Genomic DNA, 24,361 nt, shown 5'->3' with positions numbered 1-24,361 from the left:
CTGTTCAGAATTCTGGGAGTCATCTTTCTCCCTTTCATTTTGTGAGAAAGACCTGGTTTGACCACTTGGCTTCCATGGAGGGTTTGTGGCAAATGATCCTGAGTAAGTAACTATCACCAGTCTGGATTTCAGTGCATCATATAGTGCTGCGTACAGAGTAGAATGGCCCAAGCTGGAGGGAAGAGGAGGCAAATGTAGGTGACTTGAGTCAGGAAAACCAAGATAGAGTAGATAGTTGGAACTAGGTAGGTAAACTGCCTCTGAAAGGTAGCTCTGTTAGTAACCTTCCTGGGTGCTGAGCTGATCCTGAGCATCTGTTAGAGGCCTGACCCAGCTACAGTAATGCTCTTTTAGCAGAGTCCTGACTATGCCATGACACAGCAAGATTTGTGATGTGCCCCTCCCTTGAGTGTTTCTGTTAGCTGGTTTAGGAACCTGATAAATAAGTGGTTGTTGACTTTGTGACTTCCTTTAATTGGTCGCTTTATGTATGGTTATGATATTTATTGGGAAAATTAGCAGCTTGAACTCTTGCGATACTTAGTGTCTATTTCCTTAATTTAAGCATCCCACTTTGAATGGTGACTAAAATACAAATATAATGCCTATAACAATTATTATGTCTTTTTTTGTGTGTTTGTATGCTGTAGCATTGAGTAACATGATTTATAACAACTCTGGGTTTTTTCTTACTTTCTTAATGCTGCAGGTGCACACATTCAGTTTCTGAATTTCTCTACTGAAGCAAATCACGATTTCCTTGAAATTCAGAATGGGCCTTACCACACCAGCTCTGTGATCGGCCAGTTTAGTGGAATGGAACTCCCATCACCCTTGCTAAGCACTACTCATGAAACACTTGTCCATTTTTACAGCGATCACTCAGAAAACAGGCAAGGATTTAAGTTGACATACCAAGGTAAGTAGGAACTAGCACAATGAACTTTATGGTTAAAAAGGAAAAATAAATATATATTTTTTTTTAATTTTTAAAAATATATTAGGTATATACTATATAGCATTTTTAAATCTGTGGATTGTTTAATCCATAGCCTGAACTTTTTTACAACTGAAATTGTCTTGAATTGGAATCTTTATTTTACTGATGTAAAAAGCTTAAGCCAAGATGATGTCATTTGCCAAAAGTCACACAGCTGATACCCCTTTCCATCCCATTAAAGTGTATTGTTACTGGAAAACACTGCCAATATTCACTGTCTTGTTTTCCAATTTATATAATCTTGTTATATTTAATGTAATGAAGGAGGATTTCAAAATATAGTATGAGTTATTTTAAATGTTCAGGTGAAAATTTTTATAATTCTTGTTACATTTTTGCAGTCTAGACCTTTGTGAAGATTAACAGGACATTTCCAGATAACACCAGATAACACACATTCTGTATCTGTATTTTTAAATGCATATATTCAGTATTTGAATGTGTGAACTTTTTGTGGTCTTCTACTGTTGACTTTTTTCTTCATCTTCATTGTTTGCTTGGTTTTTTCCCCATTAGTGACAATAAAACATCATTACTTCATGCATATTTCTAAAATGTTAAAATAGTCTTACTGAAAACTGTTAAACCCCATTGCAGGATCTGAACAGTTTAACAAAATGGAACAGATGGTTTAATTCTCATCTAACTGCAGTGAGGGATATTCATGTCACCTTATTCTAGACTCTTAATTTAGATAACTTGGTTAAGTTTTCGTATATACATATATAAGCCATATGTTAGTATAAACATATATGTGTTGTGGGTTAATCCCAGTGGGCAGTTAAGCACCATGCAGCTGCTCTCTCACTTCCTCCCACCCCCAGTGGGATGGGAGGAAGAGGAAAGGAATAGTAAAGGCAAGAAAGCTCGAGGACCAAGATAAAAATTACTGTTTAATAAGTGAAGGGTAAGGGGAAGAAGAAAAAAAGAAAGCAAAACAAGTGATGCAAAGACAATCGATCACCACCTCCCCCAGGCAAACCGATGACTAGCCAGTTCCCAAGCAAAAGATGGCTAAGGTCCCTAAATCCCCTCTTTTCCTTTTTATTGCTGAGTTTGATTTTATATGGTATGGAATATATCTTTGGTTAGTTCAGGTCATCTGCCTGGTTGTGTTCCCTACCAACCTATTGCACGCTCCCAATCTATTCACTGGCAGAGCAGAGTGAGAAACAGAGATGGCCTTAATGCTGTGCAAGCACTGTTCAGCAAAAGCCAGAACAGTGTGTTAGCAGTATTGTTTTGGTCTCAAATCTAAAACACAGCACCATATGAGCTGCTATAAAGAAAACTAACTCTACCATAGCCAGGCCCAGGACAGTATTTATTTGCATACATGCCTATATACAGTTATAGTTAGATCATATCTACAGAGTCAATGGATAGAGAGGAAGATTCTGAGCACCTGAATTAGGCTAATACTGTAAACCATGCCCACGAAGGGGTCACATCTCTCTATTGCCTGTGGAGTTTTGATATTAAGTTCTCAAAAATAATAATAATTTGATAAGAATTTTCTTAATTTTAGCTATTAGTCTAATAGTTATAATGATAGAAAATTCAGAACTAAGAAAGATACAGATAAATTAACTGATATTTGAGTCATTCTAATTTCAAATAAAAAATACAACTAGTATTACCTTGTTTCTCAAAATGTATAGTTATAGGTGTAGTTGTGTAGTTGAATTACCAAAGGCATATACATTCATCCAGTATTATTTTCCCTATGGGTGAGAGGCAAAACAATTTCTCCATTATAGAAAACTCACACAGTTCATTTTTATGTAATATTTCTTACTTATAAAGAGACTATGCCGTGACTCATTCCTGAATACTGTTTTGAGGAAGCACAGTATTTTAGTCTACACATTAAAAAATACCAGGTTTTAAAATTTTGAAAAAACACAACATAACCCACTCAAAAAGATATTGGGAAAAAAAAAAATTATTTTACAAGGTGCTTATTATTTATTGATTTTCTTTTTCTAATGTTGAAAGTTGCTAACACTGTCATGTTTGGTCTTTAAGTCATTAGGATCTACCAGCTAAGCTCACTCTACTGAACTTCTATTGACTTATGTTCCCTCTTCCATATACCTTCTTTTCTGCATTTTACAAACAGATTTTGGATTTTTGTTCTTTAAAAATGGAATATCTTGAATGTGTTTATTTTTCTTCAGATAGCACAAATTCTCTCTCTTGCCTCTGAGATCCCAGATTGCATAGCCATTTCTGTTGTTAACATTTCTCCTTTGGTAATTTTTTCTAAGATTATCATATTTTATAGCTTCCAATTATTGAGCACAACTAACTTGCTCAGCATGATTGAGAACATCTAGGAAATTGTACTCTTAATTCAAGATATTCATAATCTAAGAACTTCTCAAAGTATTGTATTTCAGTGTATTCACCATTCCTCTGATGTGCTCTGACAGAAAATGCCAGGGGTTTACAGTTGAGCAATTTTAATGGCTACTTTATTTTTCTTTATACAAAGTATATGTTACTTTTGATAGCTGACTTTTCCAGCCCTGCATCTGTTGCCCTTGATACTTAGTTATCTTGTCTTCCAGATTGTCTCTGGATTTTCCTACTTTCAATATTATACTTCTGGATTTCTCTCTCTTCCTCTTAGTCTGCAGCTGCTGAAACTAGACTTAAAAGATAGTTCTTCACTACTCCAAAATGTTTGTCTTTCCTTCTTCTTTCTTCCCTGTTAGAAATTGTGTTTTCCTTTCAGTAAGTCAAATAAATGTCAAATAAGTCTTAGACTCATTTGCTTGGATGAGAAGACTTACACTGTTGTGATGTCTGACTCATGCTCTTGATATACTTCTGTTATGTAATTTTGAAACCATTGACCAATTTCAACCAAATTTCACAGTTCCTGGAAATGTTTAAAAGGAATATTACTAATGTGGATAAAAGGGTCCTGAAATAGTGCCCTTATTTAAGTAAAGATGCAGCATTACTCTACAGATACCAATTCAGGTTGTCTTGCTAGCTACCCAGTTGGAATATTCCTTGTCACACTCATTTTGATACACACTATGTCTTGCTTAACTGCTGTCCATGGGATGTAGATGTGCGATGGAGATAAAATATGAGAGGTTGGCGTGGGTGTGACATTCAGAATCTTCTTATGGGCAAAAGGAAGCATATCATATATAGAAAGCTAAGTATTTTTAGTTCCATTAATGCTTGCACAGTTACGTTGTCCAAGTCAATTAACACAGAAAAAAAACCATAAACAATGCAGTTTAAATTTTTACGCAAAACCTTCCTCCTATCTACCCCATTTCTTTTGTATTATGTTCACCCTCCCAGTGCTCTTATGGAGCCTAACATTGACAGCTTCTGTCTTTTTCATGTAGAACCAGAGAGAACAGTCATCAGCATCCCAAGCTCTTTGCTTGGAAACATATGATGTTCATGATAGGGATTTCTTACTCTTTAGTCTTGGGTTCCACTTGGATTATTTTTTACACATTTTTCTTACCACAGTCTGCTTCTTTCTTACTGGTTCCCAGGCAGACTTTGAAAGTTGCTTTCCCCAGCTTCAATTACTGTAGAGGACTATTGTTTATTAAGCAGTGACTGCCAGGGCTTGTCAGGCCTTTAGCATACATACATGGTATTTGCAGAGCGTAACCTATAACATGTTAGGTAATAATCACTTGACTGCTAGAAACTGTTAAAATGAGCTAAAACAAGCTCAGGCCAAGGCAAGCCTAGAGCATATCTCAGTTCTCTGAGATCTTGCACTGTCAGGTGTATAAATGGCATAAAGTCTATGATATTTTACTCTGAGAGAAAACTTATTTATTGTGTTTCAAGGTCTTGGAGATGCTGCAAATAAGGTAAGGTAATCCAGAAAAGGCTTAATCATCGTGATATCTGCTTATTAGAATGTAGTGCCCAGATGTAGATAAACAGAAAGCATATAAATATGTAGATATAAAGTAATATACATATAAAAAAAAGGAGGCTTTCTTTGTTCAGCTGCTGACAAAGCAATGTACTGAATTCATCCATCCCCCTGACCAGTAAACCTAACAGTTGCTATACCAAACAAAATAGTCTTGAAGCCTATCAGTAAGAATTTATGATTTCCAAGAAGCATGTTTCAAAAGTATTTAATCTCTAAATTCATCTAAAATAGGCATTTTAAATTAAAGGGAACAAATAGTTGTCGGGGCTAGGTAAAGGTTATATGTAAAACTGGAGGGTATATAACACTGTAAGTAGATGTACTGCACACATTAAATTCTGCAGAGAATTAGAACAAATTTATACTGATTATTTAAAAAATTAAGTTTTCTCAGTACTTTTCCTCTTGTCCACTTCTGCCATTTTTATAGAAATTAATTTGTAAAGCAAAGCAGATGGACCTGACACTTTTATACATTTAATAGATTTTTTTCAGACTGCTTCTAATTGATCCCATTTTAGGATATCCTAATATACTATGATTGGGAAAAGAGTTCTATAAATTAAAAAGCACCAGTTTTCTAATAACGAAATTAATTTGATATACCCTTAAAAATAGATGAGTGGGCAAAAAGAGTCCATAGTTGTAGTCACATTCACGAAACCTGTTCTAGTGTCTTAATGAATGTGTTGCATATTAGAAGGTGCCCATAAGACTGCATAGCTTAATCCTCATCTGATTTTTTTTAAATGTACTTAAGTTTACATTAAAATGGATTTAAGATTAAATTTTTGCTTTCAATAAATTGTACTAAACTTGGTTCAATTCAAGGACTGCTTTTTCATAAGTGAAAGAAAGCGTCATTTCTACTAACTAGAACACAAGTAATGGCATTAAGGTAGCAGATTTTTTTTGTGAGTTAGATGCCTTTTTATAAAGATACCAATCTAAAAATAAAGGGAGATTGTTAATGCTTATTCAAGCAAACTTCCATATCATAAAAAATTAAGTTTTCTAGATATCTTAGCATTTTATGAAGGATAAGTCTTTTTGATAAGCCCTCATCTCAGGGGAAAGCAAAGAATATGAATATTGTATAGTGCATGGTAGAGTCAATAATGCTATTTCTAAGTTTTTCTACTGAATTTCTGAAGACAAAAAATACTTACGAGACTGAAGTTTAGTATAGCCTGGGATTGAACTCTGAGCACATTATTTTGGGGAGGAATAAAAGTGTATGCATACTGAGAACAGTAAAATATTTGCTTCACATGCTTGAATGGAGCTAGTGCTGCTCTTAAGCACCAGCCTGTGAATTTTCATAGCACAGGATTTGAATATATAACCTAAATCACTTAGGTACTATGTATTTCTGAATGCAGTAAAAAGCTTTGTCTCTTTAGCAGAACCCTAGGGAAGTTACAGCTCTGAGTACCATCACCAGTCAGATCCTTGTTTTATGCTCTGATGTTTCCATGTTTTGTTATCACTTCATCTTTGCAATTGCACTACATGAGGAATGGTGGGTATTCCATTATGTTCAAGACTGAGTTACTGAATTTGTTGTGTTGTGAAACCTCTTGTTTCACTTGTGGCAAGAAGGAAGTTCATATGGATTACTCAAACTATCATCTGAAGCAGTTAAGATAAATTTTATATTAGATATAATTTTTATTTGTTTGTAAGAGAATGAGAGGACTTTAAAAGTGTCTGATTTTTAAAATAGCATCTTAAAGTTTAATTATGCTTTTTCTGTTGTTGAAATAATTATTGTACTGTTTAATTAAAAAAACAGAAGCACTGAGAAGGGTGTCTCTTTGTTATCACCACTGTGGTTTTGCCATCTATGAAAACCAGCAAAGACAGGAGGAAACTAGAAATACTTAGAAAATTTCTAAATTGCATTTGACTGACAATCTTGAGTTTCTGAGACGCTTTATCTGTTGACTCTCAGTATCTGACATGTAAACAGTCTATGCGCACTAGGTCTGAGGGGAAGAATAACAGTCACAGAAATTTGATTGGCAAGCCAAATTAGCTATTTACAGGCTTGGGATACTCTACATATGGCTGGAATGACTCCAGATGTATGATGGATCAGAAGAAATAAATAGTTTTTATGGCCTCTAAGAGATTCATAACAAAATTTAGTACACAGAAAAATACAGTTAGTCTAATGGTTAAGAGCTATTTGTGGTTTTTAATCCCTGGCTATGTTATGACAGTTACCTCAGCCTTTTAATATTTCTGGAACATCTTTTTTCTGCATAGCTTTCCCTTTAGGACTAGGGCTTCTTTAAGGAAAGCAGATAAAATGTTTTCTGTGTGTTATTTTTACTGGGGGAATCCTAGTTCCTATTACTAGAACTCTAAGAGCATTTTCAGTCTGTTCTGAATTTCGATGTAGCATAAAGCTTAATATAAGGTAAGAATCTTACCCTTTTGTATGGAGAGCAACATGTTCCAGAAAACACAGAAAAATGTTCTAACTGCACTGCCTTTCTTCCACAAGCACACTCATGCATATACACAACATGATTTGAACATGTTAAGTCTGATGACATTTATCTAGCAAAAAGACAATTATGATGGAGCTTCTGAGTCACAGGAATCACAGAGGAAAAAGGGATTGTTGAAAAACTACTATATTTCTAAAATGGTTTCAGAATATGTCCTAAGGAGGGAATACTAACGGAAATAAAATAAGATCTTCTGGGGGGCCTCCTGACAAATGAATTTCTAACTCATGTGACAAAATGAAACCATGTTCTGTGACTCTAATCCTGAGATATTGCATCTGGAAAAATTAATGTTCTTTGGTGCCTAAGGCAATAAACTGAGGTTCCAGATTGCTAGTCCTATCCTGGGCTGCAGCAAATCATACCTTGGGCTTCCATAAAAAAAGAAGCGTAAGAGAGGTGAATCTCCCCCTCTACTTGCTCTCATGACACCACCCCTGGAGTACTGCATCCAGCTCTGGTGCTCCCAGCACAAGAAAGACATGGATCTGTTAGAGTGGGTCAAGAAGAGGGCTACAAAAATGATCAGAGGGCTGGAATACCTCTCTTTAAAGAAAGGCTGAGACAATTGGGGTTGTTCAGCCTCGAGAAGAGGAGGTTCCAGGGAAACCTTATTGTGGCCTTTCAATACATAAAATGGTCTTGTAAGAAAGACGGAGAGAGACTTTTTACTAAGGTCTTTAATTACAAGATGAGGGGCAACTGTTTTAAACCAAAATAGGATAGATTTAGATTGAACATAAGGAAGAAATATTTTAAGATGAAGCTGGTGAGACACTCGAACAGGTTGCCCAGAGAAGTTGTGGATGCCCCCTCCCTGGAAGCGTTCAAGGTCAGACTGGATGGAGCTTTGAGCAGCCTGATCTAGTGAAGTATGTCCATGCCCATGGCAGGGGGGTTGGAACTAGGTGATCTTTAAAGGTCCCTTCCAACCCAAACCATTCTAGTCTAGTCTGAGAAGTGGATTTTGTTCTTGAGTCTGTAGTTATGCACAGCATGATACTGGAGGAATGTACAATAAGACTAAATTAAAGTTTTAAGTAGCCTTAATTGTAAGCTTTCCTAAAATTTGATTGTTTGCATTCTCAACTCTGCTGAGACAATTTTTCAATAAAGTTATTATTTCTGTGTTGAAGTGTTATAGATATATGTGGCACTTGCAAAGGCAGTAAGTCACCATGTTAATGTAAGAAGGAAAATACATCTGAATCATAAAAGCAAGGTAGCACAAGATCAATTTCATTTCTTCTGTGATTTACACTCTTTTCTTACCAGTGGAAAATATACTGCACAAAGAAATGCCAAATGTCAATATGAGATAATTTTAAAATTCAAGTATTTGACTGCTCCCAACACTGGAATTAAATCTTTCTCAGATTTCCTTTACATTGGTCTTCATTTCAGGGTCTCACTAGATTTTTTTTCTCATGTGAACGGTATATGATTTTTTAAAACTCAATATCAAACATGTCTTTGGGCATGACACTCATAAAAAACCTTTCTTATGTAAGGTGTAACATCAGGATTTGTGAGTAATATTTGATAGTGATGACTGAATAATGAATTTCTCTGTTAAATCATGTATAGTTGTTGCATATATCAAAAGAACAGAGAAGAATATAATTCATATTTATATTAAAACTATAAAACATATTTCCTGAGTGGCCTGTAAATCATGATATCATAGTCAGATGGATCACCTGACTTATAGTTACTCCAAGAATTTATGAGTCATCTATAGGATTTATACCAGAAGTCGCAAGCAGAGAGTATCTTCATATTTTATACTTTTTTTTTTTTTTTTAAAAAAAAAAAAAAACCAACTGTGCTCTGCTTATGTGCAAGTGCTTTCACCCCTGGCTGACTGACCTTCAAATTTATGGTAATCTGCTTTAGGCAGAGGTTCTATTCTTACTAAAACAAATACTAGAACAAACACCCAAAGTTTCTGTTCGTGTTTTGTTTACCTTACAATAAGAAAAAAGCATATGCATCTCTGAATAAACACTAACTAGAATTTTAAAAGGTAGGCTTTATTTTTTCCTTTAACAATCCAAGGGACTTTAAGAGATGTTGTGCAAATTAGGGGGTCAGACAGATGTTGATCTTCTTTCAGGATTTCCTTTCACCTGACCTGTCCCTGTGTTTTCTTCTCATGTAGATCAGCAAGATAATTTTTTTCTGATATGAATTTTTAAGACTAACTTAATCTGAGACCATATTAAGTATGTTTAAAATGTAACCTATGACTACTGTATTGCAACAAATTAACCAATAGAGAAGGATATTTTTCATGAGTATTGATCTCCTCAAAAGGCTGTACAATCAAAGTTTAAAAGTTTTTGTACTTATTGGCATTTCTCCAAAAACGTTGTAAATATTGGGCAATGTACTGCTGCAACTTGTCAGATAAATCTGTGAGATCCTCTGACCCTCCAAAATAATCTTCTACTATGTTTTTAATATAATTTGCTAAGTAGCTTTTTATATAATTTATTAGTCTTAATATGTCCTATATTCTTAAATAATCTTTCTTGTACTCTATTTTGTATAAAGATGTTGATAATAATGAAATTATCTGTAGTAGTACTGTGTGAATAATGATAGCAGGAGTAATAATAGCATTAAAAATTAATAAGCCATTACTAGATTTAGCACGAAATGTTAATGAACCATAATTAAGGTAGAATAAAGCTTTTGTATTTCCTTTCCAGTAGCAATTAATTCCGATGGTTACGTTTTCATTTTCTTCTCTTAATTTTTTGTTATTTTGGGAAAGGGAGGTCTGACTTATTGGAGGATTTCAGAATATTTCTGGCACCCCCACATCTCTTTCATCTTTGTAATGTTACGAACACTGGATTCTGGATTCCTTAATCAGTTAGGGAAAAGAGGAGGCTTTCTTAAAATCTATTTATTTCATAGCATGACTGCAATCAGCAATGCCTAAAAAAACCTCATGACAGTAGCTGTACTTCAGTGAAGCAATTAAGTACAAACTTGCTTTAAGTAAGCACTTAAGCACACCTAAGTTATATGTTTAGCTTAATCTTGCTGCAATGGCTTGTTTAAATAATCTGATAAGTATATACTTCTAGGATGAACATGTCCATTGTAATGATTAACTTTGAAAAAATAAGAAAATACTTTGTTCAAGAATATGTTCTTCATCTCTCTTACTGTATTTTTAGAGCTTGGACTTAACAGCGCATGTTAATATAAAGCACACTGCTTTTACTGCTCTTCTTTGGACTTTCCTGTTTTCTGACAGAAGTATTTCATAGCTGTAAATGGAATGATCAGAGAAAGCAGGGCATTCATCTTCTCAATAATTATTTCTTAAATGGCTTTTACTTGCTATCTTATCTATGTGAAGTTGTTTGTGAATGATTCTACATAACTTTTTAATAAAACTTTCTTTTTTGCTTCCTGTGGAACTATTTATCATTTAAATATTCTAAGGAAATATATCTTCAATATGAAAACGTGTAGTTTTAAATTACATTTATATCTTAGTAAATGCTATAAATGAAATCTCCCTCTGAATTTTTATCACACTATTTTGTGTGAATTAAATACATTTAATTGAATAATATTTTGAGATCTTTGAAAACATAAAACCTGACTTAAATATGATGAATCATTAATACAATTTTTTTGTATGGAAATATATATCTAGAAGGAACTTTTTCTTAGTAGTCTTCTGTCACTTTTCTAGATCTTTCTGATGCTCTGTGACTTTATAGTTTTTTTGGTTAGAGGATTTTATTTTTTTTGCATAGTTTAATATATATTTAAAAATCCAGTGGATTTTAAAAATCTTGTATTTCATAAAATTTAAATGAATGAACAACTTTGTTATACCTTACTAGAATACTCACTATAATGTTTAAATATGAAAACACATTTAAACAATTGCTGTGATTAGTTGTGTGCTGATTTATTGTTGAAGCCATTGTACAATTTAATTGATGCAGGTAATAAACAAACTGTAATATTTCCACTCAAATAAATATAAGCCATCATAGTAATACATATGCTTATCCTCAATCTGAAATGTTTGTTTTTCTACGTAGTGCTCACAGGGCTGCAAAACTCCATTTTCTGTTGTGCTGCAGTTGCATCCATTCCTAGTAGATGACACATAGAATATTACATGAATGTTATCAGAAGAAAAGTTGTCTGAAGTTCTTATGCTACTGTTAATTGTATAAGTATACTTGTATATAAATAAAAAAAAAAAAAAGTATTTTCAAATTTGGGAAATTAGACTGTGAACATGGTCATTCAATAAATATGTGTTTTTGATAAATATAGTTTAATTTCAGGCATCACAGACAAATTTATTTTCCTAAATAATTTTACTATTTCTTACTTGGAACTGATTGCATCTTTTCCTGTATATTGGGATAGGAAAAAGATATTTGAAAAATTCTGTAACAATTTTAAATCTTGGGAATCTTAGCAGAAAAGTGACTACCTATTTAATTTGGTCAATTGAATTATTAGTATTAATGTGTGCAGCTTTTGGATTCAATGCTGCTGCATTCAGAGGAAGATTGTTTTTATTTCAGACTTAACATATTAAATTAAAACAGTATAAATAAAGTTTATGAAAATGTTTGATGTACTTATAAAATTGTGTCACTTAGTGACATCCTTACTAAGTATATCCATCTTATTTATTAAATAATTCTGTGTATCTTGGTTAAAAAATATTATCCTATTATAAATATTATATATTTATAGAATATTATCCTATGTATATAACATTATATATTCTCAGATTTTAGGCACTAGGTCTGAGCCTAAAAATTTATTTTAAAATGACCACATAATTTATATAAATCTGAAGCTTCAACATGAGCTATTGAAACACAATATTCCATCTTCATGCCTTGCACCCAATGTTTCTCTGACTTTCCTCTCTATATTTCTGGTGTAGATGACAATTCATTCTATTCCTGATTTTGATCTTTCCTATGCTTTCTCTCTAGAAATAATTTTTTCCATTCCTTTGTCAAGATCTGGATGGTCCCAATGGATGATTTATTTCTCATTATGTGTTAATCACTCTATTACTGGAGTTTGGCATTCCAGAGTTTACCTATTATGGAATGCATTGCAGAATTCATATTAATGTTTACTTTCTGTGTTGAGAGCTGACTAAGCAATAAAAAGTACTTCTGTTCTCTTCCAGCTTATGAGTTACAGAACTGCCCTGATCCTCCTCCTTTTTTGAATGGATATATAGTCAACTCAGATTACAGTGTGGGGCAGTCAGTATCATTTGAATGCTATCCTGGATATGTTTTGAGGGGTCAGCCAGTTCTCACCTGCCAACATGGAATCAACAGAAATTGGAACTACCATTTCCCCAGATGTGAAGGTAACTTCTGGTAGTAGTTTTTCTTCAGAACTCAGAATACTTTCTGATTCTTGCTTACTTGTTTGTGTGTGTGTAAGTAATGCAGCTTTTGCTGAAGATCTGCAACTTTATCCTAATCTATAATGTAAGCAGCTAAAATTAGAATAGTATGTGCTTTTATAAATCATAAATATTTTATGAATCATGTTCCTCAGCAGTGATTTATTTTTCCTACTAATATCTGTCAGTTGTATTGGTTATAAGAACTCATGATACTGCCAGAAGCTCCGATTTAATTTTTTTTCCTTCTTTTTTTCTGATTTGGGGATAACGGGGGCATTGTACAACGCAACATATAAAATTTTCCATTATAAAGTTTTTACTTGGACTTTGATCTAAAAACTACAAGCACAGAAACAAAATTTCTGACATTCTTTTAGACCCATAGAGGCTTTGACAAACTCTTGTATAGGATGTTACATCAAAACTACGTAGTTGTGTAGAACTGAAGTGATGTCATAGATAATCAACCAGCTAAGAAGATATACAATAGACTAAAATAACAAGTTTCCATCATAACAGGTTAATGGTGCTACAGGTTTTCACTGCAGAATGTATGTTCAGTGAATTTGACACTAATCTGGAAAGATGGGACAGATGTTTCTCTACACAAAACACCCAATAGCTTTTAGCTTAGTCAAACCAGAAAAAGCTGTGAGGAATTAAAGAAATATTTAACTGAGATACAGGTATTAGCCATGAAAAAACTGAAAGAAGGGTCAGTCATTCTGCTTCAAGACAGACTGCTAAAGGCGAGAAAGAAATTTTCCAGTGGCACAGGTTAGCATAGTGTTTTCTCCTCTAGATTCTTCTGTGCATTCTTATTAGACATGGAGGGTTGAATATTGTCAGAAACAAAAACTACGCTAGATGGACTGAAGGTTTTCTTCAGCACTGCAACTCCTTGCTTCCCAAACGAGGATTTTAGTTTAGTGAATAATAATTTCAAATTATTTTCTTATTATTTCTGAGGTAGGCATTCTCTGAAAGCTTAACTATATTGCTCTGCAGCGTGAATGTGTGCTTTGTACATGTGCTTGGGAAGGGACGCTCGTATTATTCCCTTACATTATCATTTAAAACCAATGTCACAAGAATCCGTAAAAATTAAGTTCTAGCTCCATAATAGTTGATGTGAATTATCATAAATTGCTCAGAAATCTAGTAAAGTAAATATATAGAGGAGGTTGAAAGTATTGCATATTTCTTGGAATGCAAAGGGTTTACAAGGGAGAAATAAAGTTTAAAATGAGTTTTCTGGATGAAAGTTTCCACAGATGCAAGTCTTTGTCCATCTGAGACTTGTTAAAGCATAAAAACAATTATGAAACCCCAATCTTCATATTTTTTAAAATACTGTTTGTATTATTATTATCATTGGAATTATTAAACTAAGAATTATTAACTCCTTTTTCATTTTAATTTAAACTGTATTTTATCACATTATTGCATAGACATTATAGAAGTCTGACAGGCTCCAGGAGTAAGACATAAACATGCCCTTACTGGCCAAGGGGAAAAGACAACGTCTGGACAGAACATTTGGCACTGGAATGAGAAAACTCATGTACCCTGACTTCAGCAGTTCAGCTAGGAAGTAGTACATATTTGAACAAATGAGAGTATTGAGTTTTGGTTTATTTTGAAATTAAAGAATAGAGTTTTACTGCCAGTCACTTATGCTGCTTTTCATTTATGACAGTATAGAAGTAAAAGCACTAAAATGATGTTTCCAGTATTGAATGGCGTTAGGAAATATCTAGCATATGAGAGAATGTGTAACTTCTGTACAATCAATGGGTACATTTGCTGTTAAATGACTATCCAGATGTGTCTGCTGTTCCCATGTCTTCCATTTTTTCTTGTTTTTTAATCTGTGCATCAGAACAGGAATGCATGCAAATAATTTAAAACCTATTTTGGACTATTAATTTCTCTTTTAGGGAGAAGAATATATTAAAAAAAAAAAAAAGAAATAGCAACATAACCAGTTAACATAATTATTAAATAATTGTATTATTTTAGAAAACTATACTTAAAATTCTGTTGTGAAATACCTTCTGAGCCTTATGCAAGTCCATTGGTTCACACTGCAATAGGCAATATGGGCATCCCTTATAAAACCTTATCTCCCAAAGGAGAAAGAGTGGAGAGGCATGAGAAAATGTATTTCTTTATGAGAGTAGGGCTAATGCTTTCTTAGAGACATACAATGTGATAATGCATCACATCTTTGTGAAAGTGGTTGGTTATAACTCATAGTGAGGTTTTTTTCTTTTTTAAATATTTTTTTCCTGACTCCTTTACCACCGGCATATTTAGATTAAAGATGTGAACCATCATCTCCCATATCTTTTAAGTAAAAGAGTCTGTAACATTCCTTTTACTTTTATTACATGTCTAATCTTGCTCTGAAAGATTCTATTAAGGCCACCTATCTCTTTCTATTGACTATTAGAGCTAACTTCTGTACTTATTTTAGAGAATTCATTCAGCCTAAAACATGGGCTTAAGTACTCCAGTTATGTGCTTGTTTTTCCCAAGGGTGCTGTTTTAAGTGCCTCCTGAATTAGACAGTAAATGAATGGGAGGACTGGAGATTTCAATTTTGCACTTAAATGTTTTACAAGTCCTATTCTAGGTACATAAGACCTTACATTGAATGTGATCTGTAGCTCCATGTGACTTTCAATTAAAAATTATAGCATTTTACAAAATATTTTTCTATGTATAACATAAATTAATAAGTAATTAATTTTGAGATTTAAAAAACGAAGACAAGGAAGAACTATTTGAAGATATTTTTATTCAAAGAATATAACTGGACTATAGACAAATATGAAATATTTTTCCTCACATTAAACATAAGGTAAAGTTTTACAATATCCTTTAAAGAGTGATATAAAAGTGTAAAGGATGATGATAGAATATTATTAACAATTGTTCCATATACAATACAATGCTAGGGTGAAAAGAACAGTTAGAGTTACAAACAAAATATGAGGTAAGCATAGGGGCTATCTTGTCCAGAAACAACGATGCCACTTTTGAAAAATGTGGGGAAAAAAAAAAATTATCTGAAGAACATATGGAAGATATGGAGTAATTACTTGATCATAAAATAACTTCTGTGTAGTCTTTATATAACAGGTATGAATGCGATTTACTCAAATTATAATATGAGTGTATTTAGTCATTCTAAATCTTGCCACCTGATGATACAGGGTTTTAAAAGTCATATCTTCTGCCGGTCAGCTACAATGTGCCTTATTATCTCGCATAAGAACAGAGAAAGGAAATAATTTAAAGGACATAAAAAGATAAGAGAATATATTTTTTTTCTCTCTTCCCATTAAGGTTGACCTATACTCTTTGCACTCCTAGAATAAAGACATTTAAGATACTAAATGCATATTTTTCCTGTATACTTTTAGTTTACTAATTAAAATGAATTTTAACAAACATTAATTTCTGAGATGCAATTTGAAATGTTTATCAGTGGAAAAACACATTGTTTTGCATATGTTCTGAGAAATCTATCTTTAGGCAAGTTATAATCCCTGTTTTCTTTGAAAAATTTTCACACTTGCTGTATTTTGTATTGGTTCATTGAATGTTGTTGTAGTGTTAGTGTTAGAGATTTTTCTAGCTATTTTTCAATCTTTTATTACTATTTTTTTATTATTAAATTGTTGGTGTTCGGGATAATCCTATATCTTAACAAGATAAGCATGGAGCATTTAACTTAAAATGTTGGTCTTTTACAACACATATTTTTGGGATCCTTTTTGTAGTGCTAAATCAGAAATGAGAAGAATAAAGTGTATAAATTAAAGTTAAATGGAGAAGATGGATAAGAAAGGTAACCATTATGTCATTCACTTTTGAGAAATAATCTTCTAGCCTCCTCAATTGATAAGAAATTGAATAAATATTACCAGTCATTCTATTTCATTATTCTGGCCTGTAATAAAGCTCTCTACTTTTTTATGTCATTAAATTAAAGGTTTTCCTTCATGTTTAATAAGCTGCTTCACCTTTTCCTAATCAAATAAATGCTGTGTGGGATTTCTCTGCTTTTGGAACATCTGGATAAGTTAATTTATTTTCTGAATCAAAGAAACAGAAGAAGCTACCCAGAGTGTCTTTGCTAGCTAGTATTATAACACTTCAGTATTAACACTTCAGTAAGACCCTTCCAAAGCCAGCGAAATTTTCTGTTCAGGTGCTGCCATGCACAATCTTCAACACTAAGTGTTTTTAGAATCCTTTAGAAACCTAGGTGCCTAATTTCAAAATTCAACACTTTTTGGTTTTATATATATCATACAACTCTTAATTTCTTCTTTTCTTCCTGATCCTAGGTTAAGTTTTTTGAGTCAGCCTTAGCCTGTTTTGTGGTGATGTATCTGCAGTGACTTATTGTCCCTCTTTTCTCACTAATTAAGTTTTAAATGAAAGTTGTTAGCTAAGGAAAGAATGTCTTAAAAAATCCTCATTAATGGTTTAATAATCTATTTTAATAATTTTAAAATATCAGTTACAAAGGAATAGCACTGTGGTAGAATGTAGTCTATGTATTATACAACTAAGAGATTTCAGTTGGAGAAAGTTAACATTAAACTAGTTTAGCAGCAATCTGTATATGATCGGATATCTTAAAGGCATAACAAACACAAAATGGCACTTCTGATTATTTTAAGTGTATGTAGCATGACATCTATATAGATAGGATAAAAAAGAACATGAGACTGAGCAAAACTTGTGAAAAGGAATTTTAAACATATCAGATGTTTTAACTATATGGCACATTGATACATGTTTATAAGACTACATCAGTTCATCAGCTTGATTTTTAATTTTTTGAAGAATTAGGCTATTTTGCTTAGTTTTATGAAAATTTCAGAAAAAAAAATTATACCTCTCTCACTTTCAGTGATATATTTTTTCTGATTAAAACCAGTATTCAGTTAAACTGTGGGCAAGATCTGAACATATCTCTTCTGATGAAAATGTGATTAAAAGTAAATGGATTCAAGTAATAAACTGGTACACTTTGTAATATTAGTTTCAGTTAGCTATCAGAGGTCTTAAAACAAAGGAAAACACAAATAAGTATTCTATATTTAGGACGTTTAAAAAATATCATATAAATTTGTTGGATTACCTTCCACAGCAATTAAATCATATAGAAAAAATAAAATTTCTTTATATCCAGAAGTATTTTTTAATCCTAAAAGAGATTAAACACCTGATTAAATGCTTTCACTTTACATTTGAGAACATCACTAGGTTTCCTCTAGTTTGATGGTGATTAAAACCAGATATTTGGTATTGGGAAAGTATGTTTTTTTTCTGATCTAACACAGAATGAAGACATCTTTGGAGTTGTAAAAGAACTTCAGATTAATATATAATATTTCTGAGTAGTGATATTGATGCAGCACCAAAGGGCATAGCAGCCTTTTATCTTTTCTATTTCTTAATCCTTTTTACTCCCTAGAGAAACATGTTTCCTAAAAGAATATGGAAGACACTTGAGGTCTGTATGAGAAGTAGTTTAGATTTTTATACTACTAATTAGCATTTTCTATGTTTTCTTAGATGAAGTCAGAATACAAAAATATTTGTTCGACTTGAATTAACATGCAGAAAAAGAAAATAATGTTTAGTTTATAATGACATGAAGATAAAGTCATTCTTTCTTTTCTCTGTCCCCCTGTCCAGATAGTTTTAATTCAGCAGTTTTATTCTCATTTTAACTCAAAGAAGCCATTCCTCTGTTCTCTGTTACTGACATGTCTGTAATTCAGAATATACATTTGTCCTGATTCCTTTGCATGTGAATCCTACTTTCCAAGCCTATCCACAGTCATCTACAATGCACAGCTTCACACAGCTGAGGTCTGAATTCATACATCTCCATTGTGTGTACAGTTGTGTACATTTATAGTTGTGATTTCTGACTTCAGTGCAGGTTTCTTAATGTTTTGACTGAGCAAGCAGATTTTTCTCAGTCTCTCAGGTAGCACAACACTTGCTTTGTTGAAAATTCATTTCTGTCCATTAAAGTTCAGTCTAGTACTGCTGAAAGAATTATTATGACATTAAAATGCTTTTGCCATAAGGAAAACAAATGGTTATAAGGAATTGTCATGGTCATTGGAATTTGGCAGCGGTCTGAGAAGGAAATCAATGAAAGATTTAAATCACTTTTCTAGCTATGGCCAGTATTATTAGAATTTCAGATCAAAACCTTTCTACAGAAGATTGCATGTACTTCAGAAAGCTGAGAGAAATAAGAGATCTGATAGTGTCTCACAAGAAAGTTAACACTGCTTCAGGATAAAAGGTTGCATTGTCAGTGCAGTTGTCCCATGGAAATCTGACAATGAATATGTGACCCAGAAATGGTTCATAAAAAAAGCTTTATGAATATTTGTCTGTAAGATGTAGAAAATAGGTCTGTGATTCCAGAATATTAAAGACACCAGGTATTTCTGTTTGTTTCCTTCAAGTAATTAAAATCATCATGACAGTGTCTCTACTGTTATTATCTTTAGGTGTTCTTGCTTTTCCACTGTTGCCAAAATATATTGGTAAGAATTTATTGTCTCCAAGTTATGAAATAGGTTGCATGAATCCTCACCAGTCTGTTACACTTGAAAGATTGGTATGGGCAAAAGCAACATGACATAGATGCAAAGTCACAGCTTTAATGTTATTCCAAATAAAATCTTAACAGTCTAATTAAATACTTATTATTAGTCCAGTTACAGTGATACTAATAGTTAAAATTAGGTAATTTTAGAATGATATACAGACAAACTTTTAATATCTACCCCTTTCTCTGATGTACACTCACTCTTCCAGTACCTATATGGTCTTAAGGTCAATAGTCTCAGTCTGGGAGAAGGGTTACAAGAAGTTCATTCTATACAGAAAACCTATCACTATCTTTTATTCAGAATTATATATAATATATATAATCTATTTTATATATAAAAATAAAATATATATATTAAAAATATTGTGTTGCATCACACAGTTGTACAAAGCTAAAATGAAGCAGAAAGTAGTTACTTATCATTAGGTAATTGCTGTTACAAGTTAAAACAAGTCTCTGGACTGCCAGAACAAGTCCAGAAAAAACCTGACAGTCTGTGGCCTGTTTTGTTAGTTTAACACAATGTCTGTGGCCCGTTATTAGCAGTGCACCACTATATTTACTGGGCTACGTGGCTAAGGTTTTACTTGTTAAGGGCTTTTTATCCTTTCCATGTCTTTTCTGTATTCCATGATTTCATTGGATTCATAGTAATAATAGAGAAATGTTTAGTACCCTTCAAGCTTCTCATATGGATTAAGGGAATTATCATGGTGAAGGTCTCTCAAAAACATAAAGTACCAGAATTTGTTTGTCTACTGGCATTAAAAATTGCCCCACTTCTATGCTCTGTATAACGGTAGTTTGATATTTTTAGCCAGCTGAGGTACTTTTATCAAATTTTTGTGTATTAGCTTTTCCTAGTGAGATCAAAGGTATACTATTTCTGATTTAATTAATTGGAAAAAATCCTGGGACCTGGGGGAAGATGTGAACAGTGGCTCCTGATAGTGCTGGTTTTTATAAACATTTGAACCTAGGAAGACAGTAGCTGTCAAATTGCTAGAAGTCCTAAACTGATAGAATTTTTCCAGTCTAGTTGTAGAGTTCTCTCCCTTTATGCTAAAGAAAATTTGTGGGTTCATTGTTTGGTTTGGTTCGGTTTGGTTTGATTTTTTGCCTGGTGAGCAATGTCAGGTACATCACTAGACAGGGAAAACAATAATATCAAAAAAGCTGGTAAATGGTAGTTCTGCAGCTGGAGGCTTGCCCTTCTAAGGAATCTCACTGAAGATCTGTGTTAGTGTTGTGAAAACAAATCTCAGGGGTTATCTTATCATATGAGAGACAATGTGTGTGCCTGTAATGTTTAGCTAAACTGCAGGTACTTGCCAACAGCAGAATAAATTCAAACACCCCTGCTCCACCCCAGCAAAACAGCATTTTGCAAATATATTCATTTTTATACTGAATTGTAAAAAATTTGAAACTTTCTGAGATTTCATGGGCAATTTTTTCTATAATTGTAAGGCTAGTGGTTGCCATCTAGACCACTATGGTTAGAATGTCAGGACTTTTCTTCTAGATTTTTTCCCCTAAGTCATCAGAGATCTGTGGTGTATGGCTGTCTACCACCTGTTAGGTCATTCAGTTGTCTATCTTAAGCCAGTAAACTAGGCCTCTGTCTTACACAGTTCTATTCCAATTCAGAAGACAGTTTTGTTGCCTTTATGCTCTGTGATGAAAGGATGACATGGTTAAACTTCTTGAATCATGGGGCTGAAGATGGACATCCCCAACTTCATAACTGACATTGTTGTCCTAGAGGTAGATGAGTTTAAGGTTTATAATATGGACATTCACAATACAGAATCACAGAATCACAGAATCATCTAGGTTGGAAAAGACCTTGAAGATCATCTAGTCCAACCATTAACTTAAAATTGACAGTTCCCAACTACACCATATCCCTAAGCACTATGTTAACCTCACTTTTAAGCACCTCCAGGGATGGGGACTCCACCACTGCCCCGGGCAGCCCATTCCAACACCTAACAACCCGTTCTGTAAAGAAATGCTTCCTAATATCTAGTCTAAACCTTTCCTGGTGCAACTTGAGGCCATTCCCTCTTGTCCTATCGCTTGTTACTTGGTTAAAGAGACTCATCCCCAGCTCTCTGCAACCTCCTTTCAGGTAGTTGTAGAGGGCAATGAGGTCTCCCCTCAGCCTCCTCTTCTCCAGACTAAACAACCCCAGTTCCCTCAGCTGCTCCTCGTACGACATGTGCTCCAGACCCTTCACCAGCTTCGTTGCCCTTCTTTGGACACGCTCGAGTCATTCAATGTCCTTTTTGTAGTGAGGGGCCCAAAACTGAACACAGTAATCGAGGTGCGGCCTCACCAGTGCCGAGTACAGGGGTAAGATCCCTTCCCTGTCCCTGCTGGCCACGCGATTTCTGATACAAGCCAGGATGCCATTGGCCTTCTTGGCCACCTGGGCACACTGCTGGCTCATGTTCAGCCGGCTGTCAATCAACACCCCCAGGTCCCTCTCTGACTGGCAGCTCTCCAGCCACTCCTCCCCAAGCCTGTAACGCTGCTGGGGGTTGTTGTGGCCGAAGTGCAGCACCCGGCATTTGGCCTTATTGAAACTCCTACAGTTGGCCTTAGCCCATCGCTCCAGCCTGTCCAGGTCTCTCTGCAGAGCCTCCCTACCCTCGAGCCGATCAACACTCCCACCCAACTTGGTGTCATCTGCAAACTTACTGAGGGTGCACTCGATTCCCTCGTCTAGATCATCAATAAAGACGTTAAATAGGAGTGGCCCCAAAACTGAGCCCTGGGGGACACCACTCGTGACCAGCCGCCAACTGGATTTAACTCCGTTCACCACCACTCTTTGGGCCCGGCCATCCAGCCAGTTTTTTACCCAGCAAAGCGTGTGCCCATCCAAGCCATGAGCAGCCAGTTTCTCCAGGAGAATGCTGTGGGAAACAGTGTCAAAGGCCTTACTAATGTCAAGGTAAACAGCATTCACAGCCTTTCCCTCATCCAATAACCAGGTTAACCTGTCGTAGAAGGAGATCAGGTTTGTCAAGCAGGACCTGCCTTTCATAAACCCATGCTGACTGGGCCTGATCATCTGGTTGTCCCACATGTGTTTTATCATGGTACTCAGGATGATCTGCTCCATCAGCTTCCCGGGCACCGACGTCAAGCTGACAGGCCTGTAATTTCCCGGATCATCCTTCCGACCCTTCTTACAGATGGGCGTCACATTGGCCAGTTTCCAATCTGTCGGGACCTCCCCGGTCACCCAGGACTGCTGGTAAATGATGGAAAGTGGCTTGGCGAGCACCCCAGCCAGCTCCTTCAGCACCCTCGGGTGTATCCCATCCGGTCCCATAGACTTGTGTATGTCTATGTGATGCAGTAGGTCACTGACTATCTCCTCCTGGAATGTGGGGGGTCATTCTCTGAGTCTCTGTCTTCTGGCTGAGGAGTCTGGATTCCCTCAGTACAACTAGTCTTGTTATTAAAGACTGAGGCAAAGAAGGCATTAAGCACCTCAGCCTTTTCCTCATCACTTGTTACCATGTTTCCTCCTGCATCTAGCAGGGGATGGAGGCTCTCCCTGGTCTTTCTTTTGCTGTTGACATACTTAAAGAAACATTTCTTGTTGTCCTTGATTACTGAAACCAGATTAATTTCCAGCTGGGCTTTAGACCTCCTGATTTCCACCCTGGATTGCCTCACAGCGTCTTTGTAATCACTGTGAGTGGCTAGCCCCTTGTTCCAAAAGCAGTAAACTCTCCTTTTCTCCCTGAGTTGCAGCCAAAGCTCCCTGTTCAGCCAGGGTGGTCTTCTCTGTCGCTGGCTTCTCTTACAGCACCTGGGGACAGCCTGCTCCTGTGCAATGAAGACTTTCTTCTTAAAGAGTGCCCAGCCTTCCTGGACCCCTATACCCTTCAGGACCGTCTCCCAAGGGATCCTGTCAAGCAGGTGCCCAAACAACACAAAGTCAGCCATTTGGAAGTCCAGAATGTCCATTCTGCTTAGCCCTCTCCTGGCCTCTCTAAGAATAGAGAACTCTATTATTTCATGATTGCTGTGCCCTAGTTGACCTCCAGCCGCTACATCATCCACCCGTCCTTCTCTGTTCACAAAGAAGAGATCCAGCAGGGCACCTTCTCTGGTCAGTTCACTCACCAGCTGTGTCAGGAAGTTTTCTGCCACACATTCCAGGAATGTCCACTACACTTATACTCAAAGCAATAATAACAGTCCCTAACATACAGCGCCTCCCCACTACCTCTCCTTCCTTCTCTATCCTTCCTAAAGAGCTTGTAGCCATCAACAGGCGCACTCCAGTCATGGCAGACATCCCACCATGTTTCTGTAATAGCCACTACATCATAATTTTCCTGTTTCATCATGGCTTCAAGCTCTTCCTGTTTGTTACCCATGCTGTGTTCATTGGTATACATGCACTTCAGATGGGCTGATGTTTTGCCCCCTTCCCCCTTCAAATCTAGTTTAAAGCTCTGTCAATGAGCCCAGCTAACTCCTGCCCCAAGATCCTTCTCCCCCTCTGGGACAGGTGCATCCCATCCAATGCCAAAATGTCTGGCGTCTTGTATACTAACCCATGATTGAAAAATCCGAAGCCCTGCTGGTAACACCAGTCTTGGAGGCACAAGTTCATCTGTTGAGTTCTCCAGTATTCTTCTTCATCCATCCCCCCAACTGAAGGGATGGAGGAGAACACAATTTGTGCCCCCGACCCCTTAATCAGTTTCCCCAAGGACCTGAAATCTCTCTTCATTGCTTTAGGACTTCTGGTAATGTCGTTGCTACCTACCTGAAAAACCAGGAG

The 24,361-nt window shown here is 35.3% G+C and overlaps 1 protein-coding gene across 1 annotated transcript in view; it reads left to right on the top strand.

Moving 5' to 3' along the window:
* CSMD1 (CUB and Sushi multiple domains 1) overlaps positions 1–24,361 on the top strand; it is a 1,283,073-nt gene that overhangs the window by 1,115,370 nt on the left and 143,342 nt on the right. The window contains exons 41-42 of the mRNA XM_074861694.1: positions 710–919; positions 12,651–12,839. Of these exons, the coding sequence (XP_074717795.1) occupies positions 710–919; positions 12,651–12,839 (399 nt within the window). The remainder of the gene's footprint in view (positions 1–709; positions 920–12,650; positions 12,840–24,361) is intronic.

This window comes from Strix uralensis, chromosome 3 (genome assembly GCF_047716275.1).
Source record: "Strix uralensis isolate ZFMK-TIS-50842 chromosome 3, bStrUra1, whole genome shotgun sequence".
Lineage (NCBI taxonomy): Eukaryota > Metazoa > Chordata > Aves > Strigiformes > Strigidae > Strix > Strix uralensis.
Note: the sequence above shows the minus strand (reverse complement) of the source record. Positions and strands in the feature narration are given on the sequence as shown.